Here is a 23,476-nt window from a genome sequence, read left to right on the forward strand (position 1 = left end):
TATTTTCAACCATAAAAAGTATTTTTGAACCAATAATATATGTTAATTGAGACTAGTTTTTTTGAGACAATCTTAAGATTTTATTTTCATGCATTATCGATTCGCCGTATCTAGAAAAAAATAAATTCTTGAATGATGATACTAACATTCAAACTCAAAAAATTAAAAGAAAAATGGAAGAGGGTTTTAGCCTCTTAATCTGACCATCCTATCTTTGAAGTTACTTTTTATCTATGTTTGGACTTGGAGATGATAGCATAGAAAGCATTGACTTAATTGCATGCCCTCCTCTAAGTCCTCTTGAACCAGGAAAAGAGGCCACGAGTATCACTGGTGCGCAATCTGGCTCACTCACTTCTAACCTCACAACTTGTGTCTAATTATGTACCTCAAAGAATTGACCTAACTCCTAAACTAGCCCTAATTAACTACACAAGTAGACCCCCTCATTGGCGACCTCACAATCACACATCTCTCGCTCGCTCTCTCTGAGGTAGACCGACAGCTGCTCTCCTGTATATCTAGACAGCCACTCTTACTTAAGAACAGCTAATTATATCATGATGCTTAAAAAATGTCATACCTGGACAAGGTTTTGGTACAAGGCTCATTGTCTTCATTAATCCCTTGATGGAAATCATCGCCAACTTTGTGCTTAACACATGCATGCTTGCTTATGCCATAAGTTTTTTGTATGGGTCGATCGGCCTGCTTTTACGAATAGATGTGATTCGGTACTTAACAATTCAGATTGTTATATTCGCTAAAAACTTCTCTAGTGACACCTTTGTTGATGGTTAAGTAAGGTGGTAGTGATTCATTGTCCAGGGGTTGGTAAATTACTGTTGCTTGTCGCTCAAGACTTTGATCCTAACTGCTTAGTTAATTGATCAGATCTGATGTAAATGCAGTGTTAATACACTTGCATAAATGCAGCGAGAGAGCACATAGAGTGGAGAAGTAGAAGAAGAATCCAAAGGTTTAGAGCCCCATTTCAACATGTTAAATGTTAGGCCTTGAAGCAGTTGATAATTAATGGCATATACTGCTGAGGTAGATTGAGTAGGGTAGTGGCTAACAAGAAGGTGGACCAAGCCAAGGAAAGAACAAAGAGTAGATAAGTAGAGGGGGCATTTTTTTAAAAGCAAATTGTTATTTTAAGAGAGAAAAGGGGCAAGAGGTTGATTGTTTTTATGGGAAATGCAGTTCCTTACTGGCTCTTCTTATGTTATCATGCTTCATTTTTATTATATTTTTTGTCACCAGAACTTGAGAAGGAAAGAGAAGCTAGCGCAGAGAGGCATTCTTGTAAATGAAACAAAGAAAATCAACAAAGCAACAAACTTTTTGGCTTTGGTGGGGTGACCAACACAAGCTAAACACTCTCTCTCAAGCGTGTAACACATTCCTTTCCCACTCAAAAAGAACAAAAACTAGTGATAAAGAGACAGAAAAAGATGCCTGCATATCATGCACTTCTCATGGATTAGTAGAGTCTTTTTGGACAGCAGAAATTGCTAGCTCATACAAGCAATTCAAGTCCACTACATTGCAGCATTTGATCGGGCTAAATAATTGAAAGAATTAAAAGAATGTTATATTATGATCTTTTCAAGTTACAAGGGATAATTAAAAAAAAAATATATCTGCTGAATCAATAATAAGTGGCCATGTCTGATCAAATAGAAGAAAACAAAATAAACTTTTCAACAACATAAGAAGAAAAAAAGAAAAAGAAAAATACAACCTTCTTCAGTAATGACAATCCACCAGAGCCGGGCTGGTGAAGACAAGAGATGTGTTTTGTTGCTTCTGCTGCTGCTGTTTTTGTTGTTGCTTGGAAGCAAAGACAAATTTATCATCTTCTGGGGCTGGAAGGTTGAGATCCAAATCCAAAGAAAGTACGTTTCTTGCTCTCTTGGGTTCCTCAGATTCTATAGTCATTGGTGTTAATGACAAGGTTGTGGTACTAGACACAAGAGGACCCCGGTGCCGCCTCATATGACCACCCAAGGCCTGTCCAGATGTAAACTCCGCACCACAAACTGAGCACTCGTGAATCTTGCCTTTATTGTGATTGCTGTACGTACCTCTATTAGTATTGTTTTCACTCAATTGAAGAGAAAGAGATGAAACATTCTTGTAGTGTCCATCTTCTTCATCAGAAGATATCGAAAGATTTTGCTTCTTCTCATCATTGTGGATTGCCTTGGGCTTCTTATGACTAGCCCTATGTCCACCTAACGCTTGAAAAGATGGAAATGTTCGGCTACATGTTTTGCACTCATAAACATAGTAACCAACCCTGCCAGAACCTGTGGAATTAGCGGTTTCTAGGAATTTTCTACTATTGAATTTGGCGGTGTAAACGCCTCCTCTTGAATCATGATCATGATCATGATCATGATCTTGATGATGATGATGTTGTTGTTTTGGGAAATCTCTTGAATGGCCTTTGGCAAGTAGGATAAGACAATTGGCCATGTCTTCTTCTTCTTCGGTGCTATCTTGAAATTCATCGATGGAAGTTGTTGGTGACCAATTGGTACCACCATCTCCGCTTGATGAATCAGTTGATAAGCCAAAAGGGATTGCTGACTGAACCCTTAACCGCTTTGTTCTCTTCCCTTTCGCAACACGGGTCGTGACTTCCTCTGAGGCCTCCATTTTTTCTCCACCACCTGAGAGAAAGAAAGGGAGAATTGATGGGATGTTGTTGAAGGAAGCAAGGGGGTGATCAAGGGAGTGGGCTTTCTATATAAGAAATAGTGAATGGGAGAGGAGAGGGATATATAAAGAATGTCATGTAAGAGAAAAGTATTTTTTAGGTGACAGTTTTTAGAGTCAAGAAGGACACCCAATGGAACAGTCAAGTACTGTGAATTAGTATGTGGGAAAATATAACCTTTGTTGAGTTCGCAAGGTATATCAACTTAGTTATAAATAGGCCAAGAATCTCAAGGTTTAGACCAAGAAAAAAAAAAGAGTGGGAGAGAGAGCTATGAAATGGAGACTACAGCCAAAAACAAACAGAAAACATGACAAAATTAGAGACAGGAAGGGGAGGGAGTAAAATTAACAGTTTGGAGGGAGGGAGAGGGTGTTTGTTAATGTCAAGTCCGTTTCACACTCTCTTTCTCACACTTTGCCAACTCACTTCAACATGTATATGCATATAAAAGAATAAAAATAAAAAAAAAGAGAAATAATTAACAACTAAAACCTTGATTAGTTACCCATAATTGCTTGGCAGGACAATGTTATTAGCTAATATTGCTCTCATCCACCCTTTCTTTGGCCAGTAAATCGCACCTCCACTCATGTGTATACAGTGAGTTGTAATTAACACACTGCTCCTGGTTTATAGCATCACAACACTAATCTCTATCTTTGTGTACGTACGTACTAGGTGTTAATTTACTAGTTTATTAGATAATTTTATTTTATTTTATGGTTAAGATATTCTCAGATTAATTCTCGAAAACCAAAGTTAAATCTCATTAAAAAAAATTACTTCTAATCTTTTCTGAAGAATATTCGGTTCAAGTAATTATATATGAGTGTAAAATGCTTATTCACTAATGATGTTATAAAAAAAACCCATTTATTTATTACTGTAAAAATAAATATATTGCTATATATATTGGCAACAAATCAATCATCATTTTTATGCATGGAAAATAACACTCGTTAGTTAATTAGATATGGCTTGTTTGCCTTTTCTATTGTATATTATCTGCGTGTGTGTGTGTGTGTGTGAGTGGCAGAGTGCTGTGGTTGGTTTTCTCACACGTCTTGTTGAAGGAAAACACCCTAAGCATACATACCGGAAAAAACAGGCAATCACAAGTTGTGTATAAAAATATGAATAAAGAGAGTGTGTGTTAGAGAAAGCAAAGCGAAGCGAAGAAAGGCCGTTACTTTGCCTCGAAGATTCTCCAAGAATTAGAGATGATTGGAGTGCAAGCCTGGAACCCACGGAATCTGCGGTGCTCCTCTTTCCTGTGTCCCTGTAATTTCCATGTCTGCATGACCTGCCATTCATGGATTTCTTGTGCCTTTTCCTTGCCATTACTACTTGCATAGTAACTAACACCTTACTAGTGCTCCATTATTTCACTATTTCATTGGTGGGTGGGTAGGCTGTGAGCTTTCACTAGAAAAAATTGCATAATCAGGAGATAGAAATTTTTTCCTAAATATCCAATCCTCGAGTGGAAAACTAGATTAAATAAAAACAAAACAAAAAATAATCCCAGTATAATGTCTAAAAGGTATTCCATTGATACCATGCCATCCACGAAAACAGCATACGTTTTATGAGATTTACCTCAATATTCATACATCACCACGCAATATAGGGCATCTCTGGGATTGCGGTCTAAATAGAATGGTTAAAATTCAATTTGTTTTTACAGGAAAAATATCTTAAATGTTAACAACTTGGATAAGTTTCGTAGTGAGTGTTTAAATGATGCATTATTAAGTACTTAATTTATTTCTAATCATTCAATCCATGTGCTGTTGCCTCTTCCATTTTATCTAATCACTAATTAAACTCCTTAATTATGTCTCCTGTTATTTATTTATTGATTAATTTTTTTAATTTAAAGTATCCACCCATTAACCATCCAATAACAAACCTGCTCCTCAAGCTGACTTAACTCTTTTACAATCTCATCATTGGGTTCACCAGATTCGATATAGCGTTACACAAAGCTGGGCTTGGTCAGAATTTGCAGGTCTTGAAGTGAAACTGGTTGGATTATTATATACCAACAAATTGAAGGCGCATATATTCAATATCTCAGGACACTAAGATATTGCTAGAGATGTGGGATCCATTTCTGGGATTTGATGGTAATCAATATGTGGTTATATATCGACGCAATACAAAATTCTATAGCATTTCTGTGCCATGACCAATTCTTGACGATAACAGTCAGTCATAGATGGCCACTGCATATATATCTTATTTAAATCAACCTGAGTGTCCAGATTTTCCAATCTTGTGAAGTAATATTCTTTGCATTTAAGAAACACCAAGAAGTCAAATTTTTGTGCATAATGAATCCATCTAGTTCATGTTTAAGGGCTTCAAACCTAACACCAAAAAATGTGCCTTAAGTTGATTAATGAATCGGAATTAGGATGCTTTTCATTTTCATTATTATTATTCTATTTATTTACTTTTTTATTTTTATTTTTGGGGGGGTGGGGGAGCACATGCACCATGGTTATAATTTTGCTAGTTTAATGAATTTCTTTTTTAATGGGAATTGAGGGTCAGATAATTGATATTCAGCCGAGTGAACCCACAAAATCAACCTATTTTAAATAAAGTGATAACTTTTTTTTTTTTACAACACGATGAATGCAAAAGTGCTACTGATTTTTCAACTCCTAGATGATTAATTAAGCGTGTTACAAACCTCACTTTATTCCACTATGGAACTTGGAAATCAAGTGGAAACTTCTACTGATAAATCTCTAAATTGATACGGGCCATTATTTTATTCCTAAAGGATCACAAAATTTTCTACAAATGAGATATTATCTACAATATCGTACACAACTGACCATGCCATACATGATTCATGCGTAAGTGGTAGTGATTAGTGATTTTCTTTTTCAATGATATTCTTTAAGTACGAAGCAAGTCAGTCAATGCATAATGGGTGGATTAAGGTCGGCAACTTCTATGCGTGAAGAGGCATTATGGATTGGTTGTGTGAGGCACGTAAGGAGCCAAAACCAATCCAAGAAACTGTGATTTAGGCAAGCAAAGGATCTCTTAATCATGGGTTCCTCTCTTACCCTCAATATCTTCTAGGCGGCCACATGATTCTCTCTTTCCTTTTGTTTTTATGTTTATGCTTCTACAAAAAGCGTGGGCGCAGAAGAGAGCTAGCTTGGAAGAGTTCGCTGCTAACAAGTGTGCCATTGAATGTATAACCGACTTTATAATAGTATACTATACTACTATTTGTAATTCACAAGTCATCCACGGAAGAGAGGTATACAGTAGCTTCTGAGCCACTCAAATGGAATATGTTACGTTGACACTAAAGCAACCGGAAATTCCCAAATAATTTAATCAGAGAAGGAATTAATATATGAGTAAAATATTAATACAAAAAAAATAAAATTGATCCACTTTCTTAGATCTAATGAATGGGCTATTTATTGTGAAGCATAAACTGGCCAGTATGGTTTGACATGCCTAATTATGCCACCACACTAATTAAAATTTAGGCTGAAAGGCATCTCTATCTCTCTCGATGAAATAATATTTAAGTACTCCTACACTCTAGTTAAGCATCACAACATCACTGTACAGGCTTCATTTCACCTAAAGAGCCGTCAACTTCTGACCCTCTAATGAAACTCTATCGGTCAACAATTACTCTGAAACTAATCGAGTACAGTTAACGATGATACAAGACAGAAAACAATGGCCTTTGATTTAAGAGATCATTAATGGGACTGAGAATGTTATTATCCTTGTTGACATCTGAGTTATTTTAATATCACCGTCTCCAGTGTCTTGTTCGTTAAGATGGGAGCCCAGTCTCAATTTAGGAACACTCGGTAATCATCCAGCTGAAAGTCTTTTCTTTCTAAAATTTAGTGCGCACAGGATTCTAGCAACATGCTTCTATTTTAACTTTCTTCTGGTCTGTTTAAAACAACATGATCAAGTGGAGTTAAGGGTCAATAAGTCAAGTCTTTTCTTTAACACTACACTCCTACACCCATAAATAGATGTACTCTAGGGTTCAACTCAGCTCTGTTGACTTGTGAATAAAATCAATAGAAAAAAATAGACAATGCTAGATTAGATCACCTGTAAAGTGAGGACTTGAGCAGGCCTTCATTGCCACAAATATTGCACACCACATGTTCTTTCTCTTTTCTTCCCTGGATAAATCAACTCTCAACCTGCAATTGCTCTCGTGGTCTTACTTTACTAACATCATAGCACTGAACCAAATCATTTCCCATTAGTGTTCAGCATGAATTTGATGACGAAAATCATCACCATCAACAAGGTGTTACTTTATCAGATTTTATGTTAGTATGGATTGGCTCTATATTTTATTTCTCTAGGCTGAGTGTGAGGGAGTAGTACTACTTGAAACAGATGTGGGTTTTACAAAAATTAAAATGCTTTGGGTTTTACAAAAATTAAAATGCTTACTTTTTCTTTCAATTGATACTGACTCGAACGCTACTCTACAATGTTGGGTTCACGCCTCTGGTAGTTGGGCTTCTTGGGTCCCTAATGCACTGACACTTGTCTTAGGAAGTAACTGGTCAACTAACTCTAGTTCACCAAAAAAAAAAAAACTAGAAAAATCAACGTGGAGGTTTTATTGTCGCCTTCTTAAAATAAGAGAATAGAAGTCTCCATCTGCCTCTGTTAAGTAAAGAATGTCCACTACTCATCCGATGATATCAACAGCCTAGGACTCTTCCCGAGGAAAAAACTCGAGCAACCCCAACGATCAAGAGGTACACTGAGACAGGCAATACCGAGTTATTTTATGAAATTCTATTGTTCAACCCCATTGAATTATTATTTCGTTCCATATCCACTTGTTTCTGTATGCCCTTCATAAATTTATTGATAAAAGGTGAATGTTCCAGAGTACATTTCAAGTTCCGTGGTTTTCAGTCTGCTATTTCTACAGTGTCTATTTCTAGCGTGGGAACTCAGCAAATCAATTCTAATTATAATGCTCAACTTATGAAATAAAATATTCATATTCACCATGTACGATGGTGGATGGAGAAAATTTACCGATTCCCCACAAACACATGTATTCCTTGAGGGCACAGTGTAGCATCCTGTGGATGTTTCATATAATGAGTTCTTCACAGCTTCATCAGCTGACATAACCTGCAGCAGGATTCCCATAAAAAATATAAATAGATAGATAGGAAACAACATTTTCCGTTGGGTTTTTTAACAGCCGAAGCAACGAATCATGAGAGAAAAATGGCATGAGCCAAAACATTTAGGGGCACCGTTCCACTCGTAGTCGTCGATGTTTGTGCAAGTTAAACTTCCATATTTTCTATAATAACCTCAAACAGCTACCTAAACTCATCCCAACGAGTCCACGAAGAGAGAGAGCAGGAACTCCATGCTTCTATTAGAAGTATTATTTAGAGTTCCATAGAAAATTAGATCAGCAGTGTTCTGTACCAAAGAAATTTCAGAAGCCAGGCTTCTACTTAACCAAGAAATAACTCTTTCTATTTGGAAGGTTGCAACTTCTTAACCGCCACAGTTTCTACTCATGCTTACTGTATAAGATGCAGTTGAAAAGTTCTTGCCTGCAGTGCAGGACTGGCAAATGCTACCTCAGATGCACTAGCATTGACGATCAGCACAATGTATGAGTAGCTGTAGAACAGGTCAATCTACTATCAGTAATTGCATAATTTGGAATCATAGTAGAAGCAGTGACATATACTCACCCACATGGGATCCGGTTGAGGTAATCCTGGAAAACCTCCATGGCAATCTTCAACACTAATCACTATAATACCAGGGGGCCATGAAGTGGCCATCTTCAACACACATCACTATAATACCAGGGGCCCATTAAGGGCCGCTGTTGTGGAATCGTACCCGTTCCTAAACGCCAATTATTGTCACCACAATATACTCCCTACTAGACTGATACGTATAAAAAGACACGAAAAGGAAGGGAGAAACCCAGAAGAAAGTATTATGATAGTTCAGGAGATAGATGCGGTTGCCATTTCAACTCAAGGTCCTTGGAGAAAATTAGATATTGCTTTTAGTTTGAGAATAAATATAAGTCATAAGCACTCAAAAAGAAGGAAAAAAAAAAGGATGATGAAAATATCATTACAGAATAACATTCAAGTATGAGAGTAATTATTTGATGGATTGTACTAAAATTTGTGGAATGATCAAGGAATAGCATCACTCCAGTTATAGCTGGCAAAGTTTTCGAGGTTATGCAGGCCATAAGTACTGTGAGGAAAGCGTAGTTTGACTGGATATCAAAAGAACAATAATTATAAGAACATTGTCAAGAACATAATTCTCATCAAAGGGCCCATTTCCATGCAAATGATTGTAGACAGCGCCCAACACAACATGAAGGCCAATAAAATATCTGAATCAAGATTCACAAATGATGTCCTCTGGCTATCTGGTAAGAGCCTGTTCTAACAAGGAAACAGCATAAAATCAGAGGAATTTTACATATTTGAATGCACAAAATACAAATACAAACATATTGAGATGGTCAGCAAAGTTGCATAATTTCAGAGCAAGGAAACAATTGAACTATTTCACAGAATTGTTGGCAAACTGAGACACCCAACAAGCGCTCTACCATATGGATCATCTGCATAGCATTTTTCAACGTGTAAGATGCTAGGATGGTAGACAGACACTTCATACACAAAATAACAACCTTCCCAATAACCTCCTTCAATACTCCACACTCCATTAACCTCCTTCAACTGAATAACTTACATGGCACCCCTGCTATCTACATTCTTATAAATGCAGGTACGCACTGTCTTTTTAGAAGCATTAATAATAATAATAATAATAATAAAACATTACCTAACGCATAGAAGATGACAACTTCATAGAAAACAAACAAAACAAGATAATCTGTTTCAAAATGTCATACACCTCAGCAGTGTGAGCCCATTGATAGAGCAAACCCAGCATGTTCTTAATAATGCACACCGAAGGGCCATCATTCGCAAACAATTCATTCAGAATACCAGGTAACTGCAAACCAGTAGCTTAGCTGCATTTCCCATCAGCTGCGAAAGCTGGAGAGAACACGGCATCATGAAAGTAACTGTGTGGACCATCATTCGCAAACAATTCATTCAGAATACCAGGTAACTGCAAACCAGTAGCTTAGCTGCATTTCCCATCAGCTGCGAAAGATGGAGAGAACACGGCATCATGAAAATAACTGTGTGGACCATCATTCGCAAACAATTCATTCAGAATACCAGGTAACTGCAAACCAGTAGCTTAGCTGCATTTCCCATCAGCTGCGAAAGATGGAGAAAACACGGCATCATGAAAATAACTGTGTGACCATAAAGCATTAAATCAATTCAATATGCTTATAAAAGAATCCCCAAATGCCTTCATAAGAAACAACTTGATGCCCATTCCACTGCACAAATTACAAATACAGTGACAAAATGTGTAACAAAATGAACAGAACACAACACGATATGACACACGATTAAGTGTTAAGCTCACATTTTTTCATCAAATTCACGTACATATTTGTAATAATCTTCAGGGTTGGGCCAACAACACCAACGCATTAAGCATTGAACAAAACACTTACAGCTGAATGCCGCGATGGCTAATTGGCATTCCACGAGAGATTTGGCATCCACAATTGAAGGCTCTTCGAAAGCTTTGTTCGCAGTTACCTCAAATTCCAAAAAGAAACCGTTCAATTTTCACCCTAATAACTAACCACTACCCTTCAAAAATACCAAAACAAAACAAAAAAACACCTACATGTCATGGAAGGCCGCCGCTGTCTTCTTCAATCTTGATTCTCTTCCACTTCGGTATCCGTAACGGTTAATGCAGCGGTTTGGCTAGCGTATAAATAACAATACCCGTCTCTAACAGCATTCGCATTGCACGCGATTATAGATTGAGTTACCCAAAATGCCCCTGATATAGCAAACTGTCCTGAACTGCATCAGCATTTTCAAACAAAATCACAATCGTTAGCAAACTGTCCTGAACTGAATCAGCATTTTCAAACAAAATCACAATCGTAATATCAAGTCTCAAATAAATAAATAAATAAATAGAGAGGGGAACCTGAGAGGAGGAAGAGACTTCTGGAGGCATCGATGAAGAGGAAGAGGAGCCAGTGAATGCAGCGTTTACGAGAGGTCATTGAGAGGAACTAGAGAGACGAAGACGACGGTGGTGGCGGTGGATTGATTTTGGAATGAGACGGCGTCGAGGAGATGGTGGTGAAGGAGAAAAGTGCGCGTTGGGATTGGAAGGAGACGCGGAAGAGGGAAGTAGAAAAAAAAAAGAGAGGAGAGAGAAGCAGGCATTATCGTTGGCTCTGCTTCTCCTTTTGGGAAACGGAAAATTGAGTTAGGAACTGCGTTTATAAAGAAAAGGCAAGGAGAGCGGCGCAGACATTACCGGTGGCTCTGCTTCTCCTTACGGGAAACGGAAAGCAGAGTTAGGCACTGTATTTACAGTATTATACCATAAGATATTTCTCCCTTCTTTTTATTTTTTCGTTGACCTATATTTTTATTAAAAAAAACAGAAAAGATATTTATAGCCCGCAAAAAATAGTAGAAAGTAGGGCCCAAGCCCAAACGCTCCACTCATTTGTTAGAAAAGAGAAAACCCCAAAAGGTTTCACTAGATGATTATGGCCCATACGATCACTGTGCCCGATTTCTGGCCTTTCTAAGCTTTTCAATTTACAGAAATTATCCATTACAAAATTAATCCAAGGTCTGATATTATTCCGCACGTGAGGGGTAAAATTGCAAATCTCTTTTCACGAGAAATGAAGAAAACGGGGCATATGAAAGATTTTATCACGGATCTCATTATTTTCATGTGAAAGAAACAAGGGAGAAAAGTAAGAAACTCATCGACCAAATCAAATCAAACAACAAGAGTTTTTATTTTCCTGATTTGGGCCGCTTTTTAGTTTTTATGACCTAATTTCAAGCACTCGTGAGAGTTTAGAAATATAATATTGGTTATTTTTAAAATATTTTTTTTGTTAAAAAATTTATTAAAATAATAATTTTTTATTTATTATAAATTAATTTTGATATTAACATATTAAAATGATTTAAAAAATTTAAAAAAATAACTTAAAAATAACACTAACATTATTCAGAAATAAAACACATAGATTTTTTTTTTCAAACAATAAGAAGCCAATCCACCACGGATCAACCCTAATCCATGTGATTTGGAAGGAGACTAGGAACCTAAATTCGCTTCACACGACAAAAACACGTGGGAAGAACTGGCCAAAAGGTTGAATTGTCTCTGTCGATGCATTTCTTTTTCATGTGTGCCGTGTGCATTGTTCATCATTACAGGGGAGGGCATGCGGTTTCTGGTATAATATCACATGCCTTGTGTTTGTTCAGCAAGGGGGACAGATTTAGCGGACGAAGAACACAGTGGAAGCAGGCTAGAACCCAAGGGATTTTGCCATGAGAGAGTTTCTTGACAAACCCAAGATGATAAATTCTGAAAATACAGCAATTTGTCATCTTCAAGCCGTAAGTAATGCTTACGAGTTAAGCCACCGCCGAAATCCAGAATCTGGTTCAAGGTTAGCTTGGTCTAGTTGTGAAGAGACCAGGTGTGGATTGCTTCTAAAACCATGTTGTTTTTTGTTAGTCTCAGGTAGCTGTAAAGACCATAGATTTGTCCGGTATTAACAAGTCTTGCCCAGTAATTTGCAACTTAAGTTGATCCTCCACAACGTGTGGGGCCATGATTGTGAAACACACAATCCTATGCATGTGCAACTGCATCATGATGGTGATTATGATCATGAAAAATCAACATCCGTGAAATTTCTTGAGCTCCTATATTTTTCGTTGACTTAATGCATTGGTGGTCTCAAGAAAAACAATGACCATGACCTCTCTTTACATGTGAAGGCATACTGTACTGGTTTGGAGGAATTCATGCTTAATTTTTGAAATCTTGTACAACTCGGTGGGTTTAGGCCGGATGTATTTTTAAAAAATTATTTTAGGTTGATTAATTAAAGTTTAACTCTTAACTTAAATTAAAAAAAAAAACTAAAACAGGGTTAGAATCAAGATTTTGATTAAGATCCTATTTGTATTTGTTTATTGTAAGGTAATTTCTTTTTGAAAAATAGTTTTTTTTTTAAATAGATTCTTAAAATATGAATTATTTTATAATATTTGGTAATATCATGAAAAAGATATTGTAAAATACTTTTTAGTGTTTGGTTATGTCATGTAAAATGAATTAAAAAATAACTTATTAATATTTTTTTAAGTTTATTAAAATAATAAACAAATCTTACAAAATAAAATATTGAAAAAAATATAACAATTAAAAGTTTGAGGGATAGATTTGATATAATTAGTAAATAACATGATATTTCTAAATTTTTCACAACTTCTGGAAAGTATTTTCTATCTAAAATAAAAAAAAAACACTTCTTTTTAGAATAATAATAAGTGATTTTTTATTATCTAATTTTTTTAATAATAAACAAACACAAAAATAATTTTTAAAAATTACTAAAAAACAAACAGTGTACTAGTTTTTTTTTTAATAACTCTAGCACTTTGATTTTTATGAATTAACAAATCATTTTTATTAAATATATTTTTAATTCAACTCGTTTTTGTTATAAATTAGTAAGAAAAAAGATAATTTTTAAATTATAATTAAGAGTTGAAAATTATTTTTCGCGAGTAAGGTCTAATAAATCTAAAATACAGGAAACTTTGCTTAATGAGGTGAATGATTTCTTAACTAATGTAAAGTTATGATATGACGAGCCTTGTTGATAACATTGTGTTCTTTAATTGGTCTAGCTCAAGGAGTTGGTTATGATAATGGGTCTCCTTAGATGCACTATCAATGGCGGACACTCACCATGAATGGTAGGTGTGCTTCATGGAAAGGGAAAATATACGGGGAGATTTATTTATATGATTACTTGTCATGGTCATACTAAACATCATTTCTTTACTTTTTAACATTTAACCCATAAGGCAAAAGCATAAGGAAATAACATGAGCACCACTCAAAATCTGGCTTCATGGAGCAAGGATTATTACAACAACTGTGTGAAATAAAGGAAATATATTGATATAAAATTTCCCAGCCGACATGGAGAATTCAGTGCCCATTTTCACATTTTACATAATTTAAGTCTCTATCTGACTTTCTAGAGAAGTTAGAATCATTAATTTCTAAGACAAAAGTAGTTTACAGTTCCAAACTGATGCAGGATAGCTATGCCATCCATTTCATGCTGATTTCCTTGTCATGTTTAACAGCATGAAGGGGATGGATGTACTAGAGAATTGTGTATAAGAACTAAGGTTTTGGTCAATGGAGGACAACTTTCTGGTACTTGTTGGCAGGGGAAGAAAAATCGGGACCTTCACAGAGCTCAAGATCCCTCTTCTTGCTCAAACAGGAACTGAAACTGTTGAAAGAGTCTTGGTGTATTAGCCGAGCTGTTGGTGAAGAAATGGTTACTGGTGGGATCTCAATGGAGTCTAATTGGGGAGGCGGGTGCTGCCATTGAGGGAGTGGTCCAGCCAGGAGAAGGGTCTGCAGAAGTGGACCGGCTTCCTTCACTGCCTGCAAGAGTTTCCCTTTCACTGGCAGTGGCTTGTCAGCTGCTAACTTGAGGATCACTTCTGGGAGAGATGATTGCAATGTTTCCGGGGGAATTGTATCAGTAAACTGCAGGGGAACAGTGACTTTGCTTGAATCAGGAGAGCTGCTGTGATTGTTGGAGTCGCTAGCCTTGGATTCATCTTCACTGCTGTAAGTTCTTGTGAGTGAAGCGGATTCTTGCTTCAAGTGCTGCATTTCTTGCTGCAGCTGATTTTCCTGCTGTTTTTGTAGCAGTTGTTGGAGGGCTAGTTTGTCAGAAACCAGTTCCTGGCATAGTATCTGGGCCTCATTCCTTTCCCCAATTGCCTTGCTTATAAGATCTTTGAGATGGAATATCTCAATTTCTCTTCTTGTGATCTCCTCCTTCGCTGATACAATTGCTGTTTCTAGTTCTGTAGTGTACAAGAGATAATGCCTCAAGTCTTCGATCCCCTGCCAGTAGTTAACAACATCTACATTAGTCTCAAAACAAGTACAAGAAATAGAATTGGATCCAGCAAGGTTAGCAGGAAGAATGCATGTTGATATATAGCTCACCTCATCTTGGTAGAAGCATGGCCAGTTCAGAGGACCGGAGTAATCTTCCATGTTTCTTTGTTGTCTAAATCAATCGAATGGATGTCTTGAGAGAATTAAGTGAAGAATGGGAGGGGTGGTACCTTCTTATAGGAACAGAATCTACTAGCTAGAGTTCTGTTTACTTTCCTTTTATTCTCTCTTTGCTTTATTTTCTATCATGGGACATGCGGTTTGATAAAAATACTCACTACAGGCCAAAACCATGGAAAGTGCCAAAAGACAAGGCGGGTAAAAATCTTCGTGCCATTAGATTTCATGTCCACAAAGGGCCACTACTGCTACTTTGGAGGGAATGTGAATTGCAGTGAAAGTGGCTGCTAGGATTTTTCCTGGTACAGTCCCTCTCTTTTAACCACAAAAGAGCTGCAGAGGGTAAGCACAGTGAACACACGTGTGGAAGCGAAAGTAAAATTTAAGATATTGCTGAAATAAGTGCTTGATCTGTCCCCTTAAATAGAAAAAATCATCAAAATACAGTTCATGAAAGCAGTAAATCATTTACAAATTATTTTACAGCCATTTTAGAAAAAAACATATCCTCCCCTTTACCTTCATTTTTAATTTTTGAAGTTAAAAGGGCATCATTCTTCTCATTTTATCTAGAATTTAAAAATCTCTGCCACCAATTAATTCGGTGCTAACTGAGTTTGTTCTGAGACTTGAGTTGTATAATATTCTCCTGATAAGATAGAACCGTACGGTGTCTTCGATCATCTGTAAAAGGGAAGTCCAACATGAATGATTAAAGCCATCTGATCTTAAACCTCTTTCTTTGAAAGTATATACCCCTATATTGCCCTTTTTGACTCTCACAGGAATACAAGTACATGGATTAATAGTTATTATACTTTTCTAACAACGTTTATGGGATCCTGCGAAAGAGATCCACAAAAAGATAATGGGAATGATCCCATTCCATCAACGATAATTAAGCAAAATCACAGATTAAAGAATTGGGGATCAGTGTCAGGAAATATATCCACTTTCTTCTTCTTCTTTTTGCCTAATCAAACTACAACGAAGCATGGTAACTAGTTTTTTTGGTTGTTGAGGTTTGAGAAAATATGCTCAATAAAAGCTATAAATTTATTACATATCTTGGATTTGGAGATTTAACTTACTTTTCTTCACTGCATGATTCATTATCGCTAATTTTACTTTCATTCATGGTAGTTATTTTTCAATTAAGACACCTTACATTTATCTGATTAAAACAAAAAATACAAATGTTTAAGTGGGAGGTTTAGTTTAGTTTTTTTTTTTTTTTTTTTGTCAAATTTGGTGAGAACACTGTAAATAATGGATTAAGCCATCCTTGTTTCTTTCTTGTCCCACTCGAAATCATGTCTGCATGCATATCTCTCTTTCTCACTCACACGCACACACATATCAGTCAGAAAAGGAAGCTGAACCGAAAATTTGTTGTTGGCAAAGGAGATAATGGTAGGGTCCCCAACTCTTTCATGCAATGTCCTAGCAATAACAAAGTTATCCTTGAAACGAAAAAAGTATAAGCGGATCCCGATTTGACCAATCCAAAGGGAGGTGCTATTTGAGAGCAAAAATCCAATTTATGCCGTATTTTAGAGTGTCCCTCTTGCACGTTATGTTGCGCTTCGCTCACATGTATACTTCATTTTCAGTATACAGGATTTTTCACCCAGGTTTGTGGGGTCTCAAGTGGTGCAATTGCCACCGGACACATCATAACATGCCTTTTATTTCTTGCGTTAATTTGAAGCAAACTGCCGCAAGAAAACGATCTTAAGGGTTCAAAAAAAGACAATCTGCAGCTTCAGCATTGAAATGATGGGAATTTGCCAGTTGCTATCTTGGCGTTCTTTGAGTCTTGCATGGTGGAAGTAGAACAACTAATTGCATGTTACCTAAAGAATTGTATGGAAGGAGAGGAAGTCAAGTCCACTATAGCGTGGAAAGGGGCATCACGAAACCATCTAAACCCATGTTTGATAAGAAATCAAAGTTCAATGGATGTAGGCCTGACTTGAGGCTCGAGAAGTTCCATATGGATTAAATGAACACATTAAGGTCGCAGTTCCTGTAATGTAAGCAGTCGATAAGATGTCCAGATATCTTTTTCTACGCTGTGCTCGGGCATGCATCTATTCATCATCAACTATAAAATTTACATTAAAAAAAAAAAAGAAAAACAAGATCGATCATCCATAAATATCTAATAATCAATTTAAAGATCAAGAAAAAGGAGTGAGTTTAAAGTTCCCTCTCCCTCCATGTTATTATACTTTTTTCGAAATTTATATTAGCAACCTTTTTTAATCTAATTTTATATTTCCTTTTTCCCTCTTCGTGCACAAACGCGGTTTGGAGCTGAGGAAAAATGAAGTGAAAAACAGCTCTTTTTTGTCACCTTGCTTTTTCTATTTGCATGTGAGACGGTGATAGTTGCTGGACCCATATGTCACGCTTTTTCCTTTTTCCCTCTCTTCGCTGAGATTTCCTGTATTTAACCTATCTCTTGCTCCACCTAAGCATGGTAATTGGATAAATAATAAAGATCGAAAATTTTTACTAAAAATTGTCTCCCAATAGCCTAACATAATACAACCATAACAAAGCAAATCTTCAATTACAGTCAAATTTTGCCAATCAATGGTTAGAAATTTAGGATACTTCATTCAAGTTCTAAAATCAAATCTGATCACAAGAAATCTAAGTTGTTCATCAGTTTAGATACACTAAGCCCCATCTTACTGACTAATTGCTAGTCTAATCAGTCTCCATTTTCCAAATTGCTTTTCCTCCTCGACGCCCGTATCCACCACTTTCCATTTCACGATTTGTTAATTCCCGACCTCTTTAAGAGTCAAATGGTTCCAGTTTGTAACCCAGTAATGATCGATTAAGTGTCAGATGGTACCAGTTTGTACCCCGATAATGATCGAATGACATGAGATACATAGGTCATATGAATCCGTGGACATCAGGAAAGAAAGAAACTACAGAAATATGATTTCTCAACAGCCCAGACTCACATACTGATATGATTATATCTTAACCTGTCCAGAACGCCAATCATAACTAGTTATTCTGATTATAATATGCCTTTCAACTTCGCAAAATAAACCTATACTCGAGCCAATAAGAAAACTAGATAACGTGTGTTAATGTCTGCGAAAAAGCAAAAAATCAGGGGAGCGAATGAGAACTGAAGAACTGAACCAGGTCTTACTCTCATTAACCGCTACGTACTGTTGTACAGGCATAGCACCAGCAATTTCTAATTTCTGGTAAATGCATCATTTAACATCAACATTCTGCTTTCTCGGATTAAAATCAGGATCACAACGATATAAATGTTAGCCATGGATAGCTGTTGGCAAATGATGTTCTTCCGTATCTGCAATTTAAATGATATGTAGATAAAATGATGCAGGCCAAATACAGCACATCCATTTAGAAGCAAGTTCGATATGATCTCTTTTTCCTGAAGGGAAAGAAATGTAACATTGCACACGATTGTGTTGCTTATGTTCAACTACAACTCAAATACTTGAACTAAACCTAGATTAATTTTGTGCACTTCCTAATCATCAACAGGGAATCATTATAAAGAAAGTAGAGTAGCTAGAAAATTTACAGGGTCAGCGAGAATCTGAAAGAGATTTCTTTCAGAACACAACATACAGGACCCAAAAAGGGGCAGGATGTAGAAAATTTGCGTCCACATAGATTAGATGGTACAGATAGATTAGATGAGAGAATTTCAACTCACTCAGTTCTTCGCATTTTCACATTGAGTGGAATTTCCTTGTAGGACTGGACTTTCTCAGCTGCTCGACACGATGGCCGAAGGGATGTCCTTCGTGGTTCTTGAGTTTCAAATCTGAGAGCACCGTTCCCTGTTTCAGATTTGATTTTTACAGATGGAGCTGATAATGTTGGACAGCTTTCATGAACTGGATCACCATGTATTGCAGGAACATGAAATTTAGCATCATCAGTCTGAAACAAATCTTCAGTTGGTTCTTCTATTTGTGCCTCAGACTTAATCCTAATGGATTCCTTTCTTCTACAGGTCCTGCTGAGACACGCATAAAAAAGTGTACAAATCCTTGATTTCTCCTAGGTTCTTTCCAGAGTGCTGAAGTCAAAAGACCTTTGTGAACTGAAATTACACAGGATTCTGAACCATGTCAGAACTAACCTCCTTTTGTCATCGTTCTTTTCATTGAGTTGTTCTTCAGACTTGAACCTAGCAGAGTGCCTTCCCAAACAAAAGCTGTCAGGAGAACTGGAGAAAGAAATACTAAGCAAACTAAAAACTGTAGAGAAAAGCTAATATCATTCAAATAGACATTTGTGAACTGAAACTATACAGGATTCTGGACCATGTCAGAACAAACCTCTTTGTATCAACGTTGTTTTCTGTAGGCTCTTCTTCTCCAGACTTAAACCTAGCAGATTGCCTTCTCAAGCACACACTGTCATGAGAAATACTAAGCAACTAAAGCTTCAGAGAAAAGATAAAATAACTCATATAAAGTCAGATTCCAAGCAGCAATATAGCATTTGAAATGCAAACCTCTTCTTGTCAGCATTCTCTTTAGTTTGTGGTTGAACAGGACGAGTTTCCAAAGCTGCATGAAACCAAAAGAGAAAATGCTGGCTTCATGAAAAGGTTTCTATGATTTTGAATACATGTCTGGGGGGGAAAAACTGGTTACATTGAACATTTGCTTTGCGTTTCCCTTTTGGGTTACATGGTTTATTCTCCTCCTCTGGTTGAGAGAGTTGTTCAGCCCCATCACCTTTGATGGTTTCAACCTACAAGAGATGGCAAAATAGGATGAAATGCTATGTGGGCTACTATGAAAAAGACCCTTTTCCCATAAATTCTGTTGAGTTGAGCTCCCGAAATACCTCATTTCTCTTAATCTGGCATCTAACTTTCTTTGCTTTCTCCTAAAACAGAGAGAGTTTTAGAAGTCAGTCACCAACATTACTAACAACAAAACTTATTCAAAACTGAGGCAAAAAGAGCAGCGTCTAGGCATACCTTCAGCTCCAAATTTATGGCATCAAGCAAGCCACTCTTACATCCCAGCTCATGTTGAAATACCTTAAGCTGAACAGTAACAGAAGCAAGTAGTTAACACAGAAATGTCACAACACAGCACAGCACATATTGAGCCGGACAATCCAGGCTTGCATATATAAAGACTTACCTTATCTTTGCCTGCATTTAGTTCCTGGAATTTTAAGAGAATAATTTCTTCTCATCAAGGGCCCAAAGTTTTATGCAATTTATACGTGATGAAGAAATTGATTTGTGAATGACATTACCGCCAACATCTGGCTGTTTGTTTGTGCAAGTTGCTGATTTTGTTGCTGTAACTGCTGAAATCTGATTCTCAGCTTCTGCAACTCAATAGCACTCAACTCGATAATTTTACTGTTGACCAAAGTTAAGAAAAATGCACAATAAATCGCCAACATGAGAACAGAACTTCAGGAGAAAGGAAAATCAAACAAAAAGGTTACTTCCTATCCACGACAATCTTTGTCAATGTCATGATTTCCTGGACAAAAACATTCAAAAAGCAACCCATTAAGCAAAAAATTCTACTCCATACCAAAAAAAAAATATCAACACGTGTACATCTAGATATTGAAACATTCGACGTATACCCGTTGGAGCTTCTCAATGTAATCTTCACCTACTACAACAGATTGTGATTTCCCATCTTGGTTTCGCTGCGAGAAACTGCTAACTTCAGCGAGCGTTTTCCTTGATACAGGAAAATTGCTAATGTCAGCAAGCGTTCTCCTTGGCGCAATTCCAATCATGGACCCTTTTCTCAGTTTCTCTCCCTTTATTTTGTTACCTGACACATTCCCAATTTCCTCAATCACGCGATTTCAGCAAATTCACACAAATTGGTAACTCTGATTTGAATCATTACAGTTTTTCTCAGAAATCAAACCAAGACGCACGCTTCCTTCAACTTTTTAACCCTAAAAACCCTAATCAGCGGAAGATTTCGCAATTCTAACGTCGATTAAACCCCTAAATTAATCACATTCAAGCAATTTGACGAAGTGAATATAAATAAACAAGCATCGGTTGTAAATAAATAATGGAGATTTTGCGAAATTTCATATTAACAAAAAGTACATAGAGAGGGAGAGTACCTGCGACGTTGATGTTTTCTGAATCAAGAACCAGAATACCCTCCATGACCTAAAACCCTAGAATTTTTATTTCCTTTTCTCTTTCTAGAAACCCTGATCTTGTGTTTCTATCTTCAGAAAAATTGAATTTGTGCAAGAACGAGGGAAATGATCCAAATGAAGGAGAGTATGAAAATACGGGGGATTATGAAGGGTGTAGATGGAAATATGTGTTTGGTGATTTGGAGGGAGCCTGATATGTTTTTGAATTCACTGCCAGAACCCTCCTGGCTCCTGAGGTAGAAGTGATGGACCGTCGTTTAATGGAATAGAATTGGCTGCATCGACTAGGCCATGTGGCGTGTTGTTATTTGTTGGTGAAGAAGAAGAAGCAGGTGCAATGTCAATACTACGGATATGCCTGAGCCCAACTGATCCAATGATTATTGGTATAGGCTGGGTTTAGCCCATGATTTAGATTTCTGGGAGCATAAGATCTAGTTAGTTTTTTTAAGCTTTCTTATTGTTTTCGTGCTGGAATTTATTTCATTTAATGCACGAGGCAGAGAGGGCGTACTCTTGAGATAATTTGATATATATAGTAAAAAAAACCTTAGAATTCATTGATGTATAAAATGACTTGAGTATATTCTTTAAACTTAGGGTAAAAAGAAAAACGATTTTGGCGTTGAAAATTGTTTGAAATGTTGACTACATTGAGAAGGTAGATTTAGTTTTCGTGCGTGAGTAATCCGAGAACACCAGACTGCATTGAGCATGGGATAGCATTTTTTTGTTTGGTTTTAGATTTTATACTAGTGAATAATTAGTTAATTTTTTAATTTTTTTAATTTTAGTGATCTATTTTTTTAATTAAAATATTTGATGGTTTAATATGAAAAGTTCATATTATTTTAATAATTAAAATCAGAAATATATATAAAATCTAGTTAAAATTAAAAATATTATAAAAATTATTGTTACACATAAAAAAAATCATGAACACGTCGTTTAAAACAGAAGGACAACTGAGCCTCTTGCTTTATTCCAAGTAAGGAGTTATCAATATCAAAACACAACAAGTGCAAGTCATGTGATTATTTTACTAGCCTATATGTAAAGAATATTTATACATACATACATACATATATATATATATAAGTATTTCAGGATAGATAATCCTTTATTCTCTCACAGCGTAAAAGAAATAACAGCAGGAAAAATGCACCTTGGCTGACTCGGCTGTCGTTTCATGACCTCTCACGCCCTTGTTTGTTCTCTATGGTTTTTTTTTTTTTTGACTGATAGAGTTTGAGAATGCTGTATAAATAATATTTGGTAAAAAAATAATTTATTTGAATTATATATATATATATATATTAATTATTTTGATTTGTTAACATTAAAAATATTTTTTTAAATAAAAAATATTTTAAAAATAAACTACCGAATTGTAAAGCTGTTGACCAACGTTCGTTTTCACGGGTCTCAATTATCCTAATCTAAACTTTACTTTCTTGAAAGGTTTAGACGTCGTTTGTTTACAGAAAGTTGTTTTTTTTGGAAAGTGAGTTCCAAAAAAAGTGAGTTCCTGAAAAGTAAAGTATTTTTTGATATTTGGTAGTGTTATGGAAAATGAACTGGAAAATACTTTCCAGTGTTTGGCTATATTATGAAAAATGAACTGAAAAATAATTTATTAATATTTTATTCACTTTCTTGAAAATCAAGCCAAAGTTTCCTTTGACTGAAAAGTATTTTCCTTTTACCAACTTTCCTAACAGCAAACAAACACAAGAAAGTTTGGAAAGTGTTTTCCTGGAAACCACTTTCCGGAAAACAAACACAGTTAAAAAAGAAAACACTTTCCTGAAAACCAAGTCAATTTTTTTTTTACTGAAAAATATTTTTCGTTGACCAGAAAGTATTTTTCGTTGATCAAAAAGTGTTTTTCATTGATCGGACAATATTTTCTATTGACTGAAAAATATTTTTTGTTGACCAAAAAATATTTTCTATTGACTAACTTTTCTAATAACAAAAAAATATAAAAAAATTTAAAAAATAATTTTTCAAAAACTATTTTTCAAAAACAAACATATCCTTAGATTCTTTACTGAAATCGAAAGCTAGGACTGTAGAACAAGAGAGGGCCTCCCATGAGGACACGACATCAGCTATCCCAGCCTTCGTCCTTTCCTTCATTTACCAGGCCTCTTTTCTATCTCCTTCACTTTTTTCCTCGGATCGTCTTCCACTTAATTTTACCTTTTGCATTATTAAAGTTTTTCTATGTTTATA

At 36.1% G+C, this 23,476-nt stretch overlaps 3 protein-coding genes and 1 long non-coding RNA gene across 17 annotated transcripts; all 4 read right to left on the bottom strand.

The window, feature by feature from the left end:
* Positions 1-1,575: 1,575 nt before the first annotated feature.
* LOC105130699 (zinc finger protein ZAT5-like) lies at positions 1,576-2,921 on the bottom strand. The gene has a single exon (XM_011033320.1). The coding sequence runs from the start codon at positions 2,665-2,667 to the stop codon at positions 1,753-1,755; it is 915 nt and encodes a 304-aa protein (XP_011031622.1). The 5' UTR covers positions 2,668-2,921; the 3' UTR covers positions 1,576-1,752.
* Positions 2,922-7,909: 4,988 nt separating this feature from the next.
* Positions 7,910-11,265, bottom strand: LOC105130700 (uncharacterized). 4 transcript variants are annotated; one of them, XR_843289.1, is made up of 6 exons: positions 10,868-11,265; positions 10,553-10,737; positions 10,374-10,461; positions 10,037-10,065; positions 8,488-9,770; positions 7,911-8,413 (listed from the first exon to the last, which is right to left on the bottom strand). It is a non-coding gene; the product is annotated as an uncharacterized LOC105130700 (long non-coding RNA). The 4 variants fall into 4 exon arrangements; XR_843290.1 differs by having other exon boundaries at positions 7,910-8,413; positions 8,488-10,103; XR_843288.1 differs by having other exon boundaries at positions 8,488-10,065; positions 10,553-10,732.
* A 2,617-nt stretch (positions 11,266-13,882) lies between these two features.
* On the bottom strand, positions 13,883-15,137 carry LOC105130701 (uncharacterized). The gene is made up of 2 exons (XM_011033321.1): positions 14,981-15,137; positions 13,883-14,875 (listed from the first exon to the last, which is right to left on the bottom strand). The coding sequence occupies exons 1-2, from the start codon at positions 15,029-15,031 to the stop codon at positions 14,147-14,149; spliced, it is 780 nt and encodes a 259-aa protein (XP_011031623.1). The 5' UTR covers positions 15,032-15,137; the 3' UTR covers positions 13,883-14,146.
* Positions 15,138-18,203: 3,066 nt separating this feature from the next.
* LOC105130702 (shugoshin-1-like) lies at positions 18,204-21,518 on the bottom strand. Of its 11 annotated transcripts, none has more exons than XM_011033322.1 (13): positions 21,197-21,518; positions 20,693-20,889; positions 20,546-20,583; positions 20,348-20,456; positions 20,230-20,253; positions 20,061-20,129; positions 19,925-19,966; positions 19,729-19,828; positions 19,587-19,641; positions 19,408-19,500; positions 19,209-19,295; positions 18,781-19,085; positions 18,204-18,401 (listed from the first exon to the last, which is right to left on the bottom strand). In XM_011033322.1, the coding sequence occupies exons 1-13, from the start codon at positions 21,240-21,242 to the stop codon at positions 18,361-18,363; spliced, it is 1,206 nt and encodes a 401-aa protein (XP_011031624.1). In that variant the 5' UTR covers positions 21,243-21,518; the 3' UTR covers positions 18,204-18,360. The 11 variants fall into 11 exon arrangements, with proteins under 11 accessions (XP_011031624.1, XP_011031634.1, XP_011031633.1 ...); XM_011033332.1 differs by having other exon boundaries at positions 19,209-19,256; positions 19,408-19,470; positions 21,197-21,517; XM_011033331.1 differs by having other exon boundaries at positions 19,209-19,268; positions 19,408-19,470; positions 21,197-21,517.
* Between the last annotated feature and the right edge of the window lie 1,958 nt (positions 21,519-23,476).

Source organism: Populus euphratica, unplaced genomic scaffold (assembly GCF_000495115.2).
Source record: "Populus euphratica unplaced genomic scaffold, PopEup_1.0 scaffold29.1, whole genome shotgun sequence".
In the NCBI taxonomy this organism is placed as follows: domain Eukaryota; kingdom Viridiplantae; phylum Streptophyta; class Magnoliopsida; order Malpighiales; family Salicaceae; genus Populus; species Populus euphratica.

What these genes read in the sequence shown, in the direction of transcription:
- LOC105130699 (XM_011033320.1), bottom strand. Translation starts at nt 2,667, where the DNA reads ATGGAGGCCTCAGAGGAAGTCACGACCCGTGTTGCGAAAGGGAAGAGA.
- LOC105130701 (XM_011033321.1), bottom strand. Translation starts at nt 15,031, where the DNA reads ATGGAAGATTACTCCGGTCCTCTGAACTGGCCATGCTTCTACCAAGAT. An exon ending in CATGCTTCTACCAAGATGAG is followed by an intron (nt 14,876 to 14,980) that starts GTGAGCTATATA and finishes AACTACTGGCAG; the next exon opens with GGGATCGAAGACTTGAGGCA.
- LOC105130702 (XM_011033322.1), bottom strand. Translation starts at nt 21,242, where the DNA reads ATGGAGGGTATTCTGGTTCTTGATTCAGAAAACATCAACGTCGCAG. An exon ending in TAAATGCAGGCAAAGATAAG is followed by an intron (nt 20,130 to 20,229) that starts GTAAGTCTTTAT and finishes GTTACTGTTCAG; the next exon opens with CTTAAGGTATTTCAACATGA. An exon ending in AACAACGTTGATACAAAGAG is followed by an intron (nt 19,296 to 19,407) that starts GTTTGTTCTGAC and finishes TTCTTTCTCCAG; the next exon opens with TTCTCCTGACAGCTTTTGTT.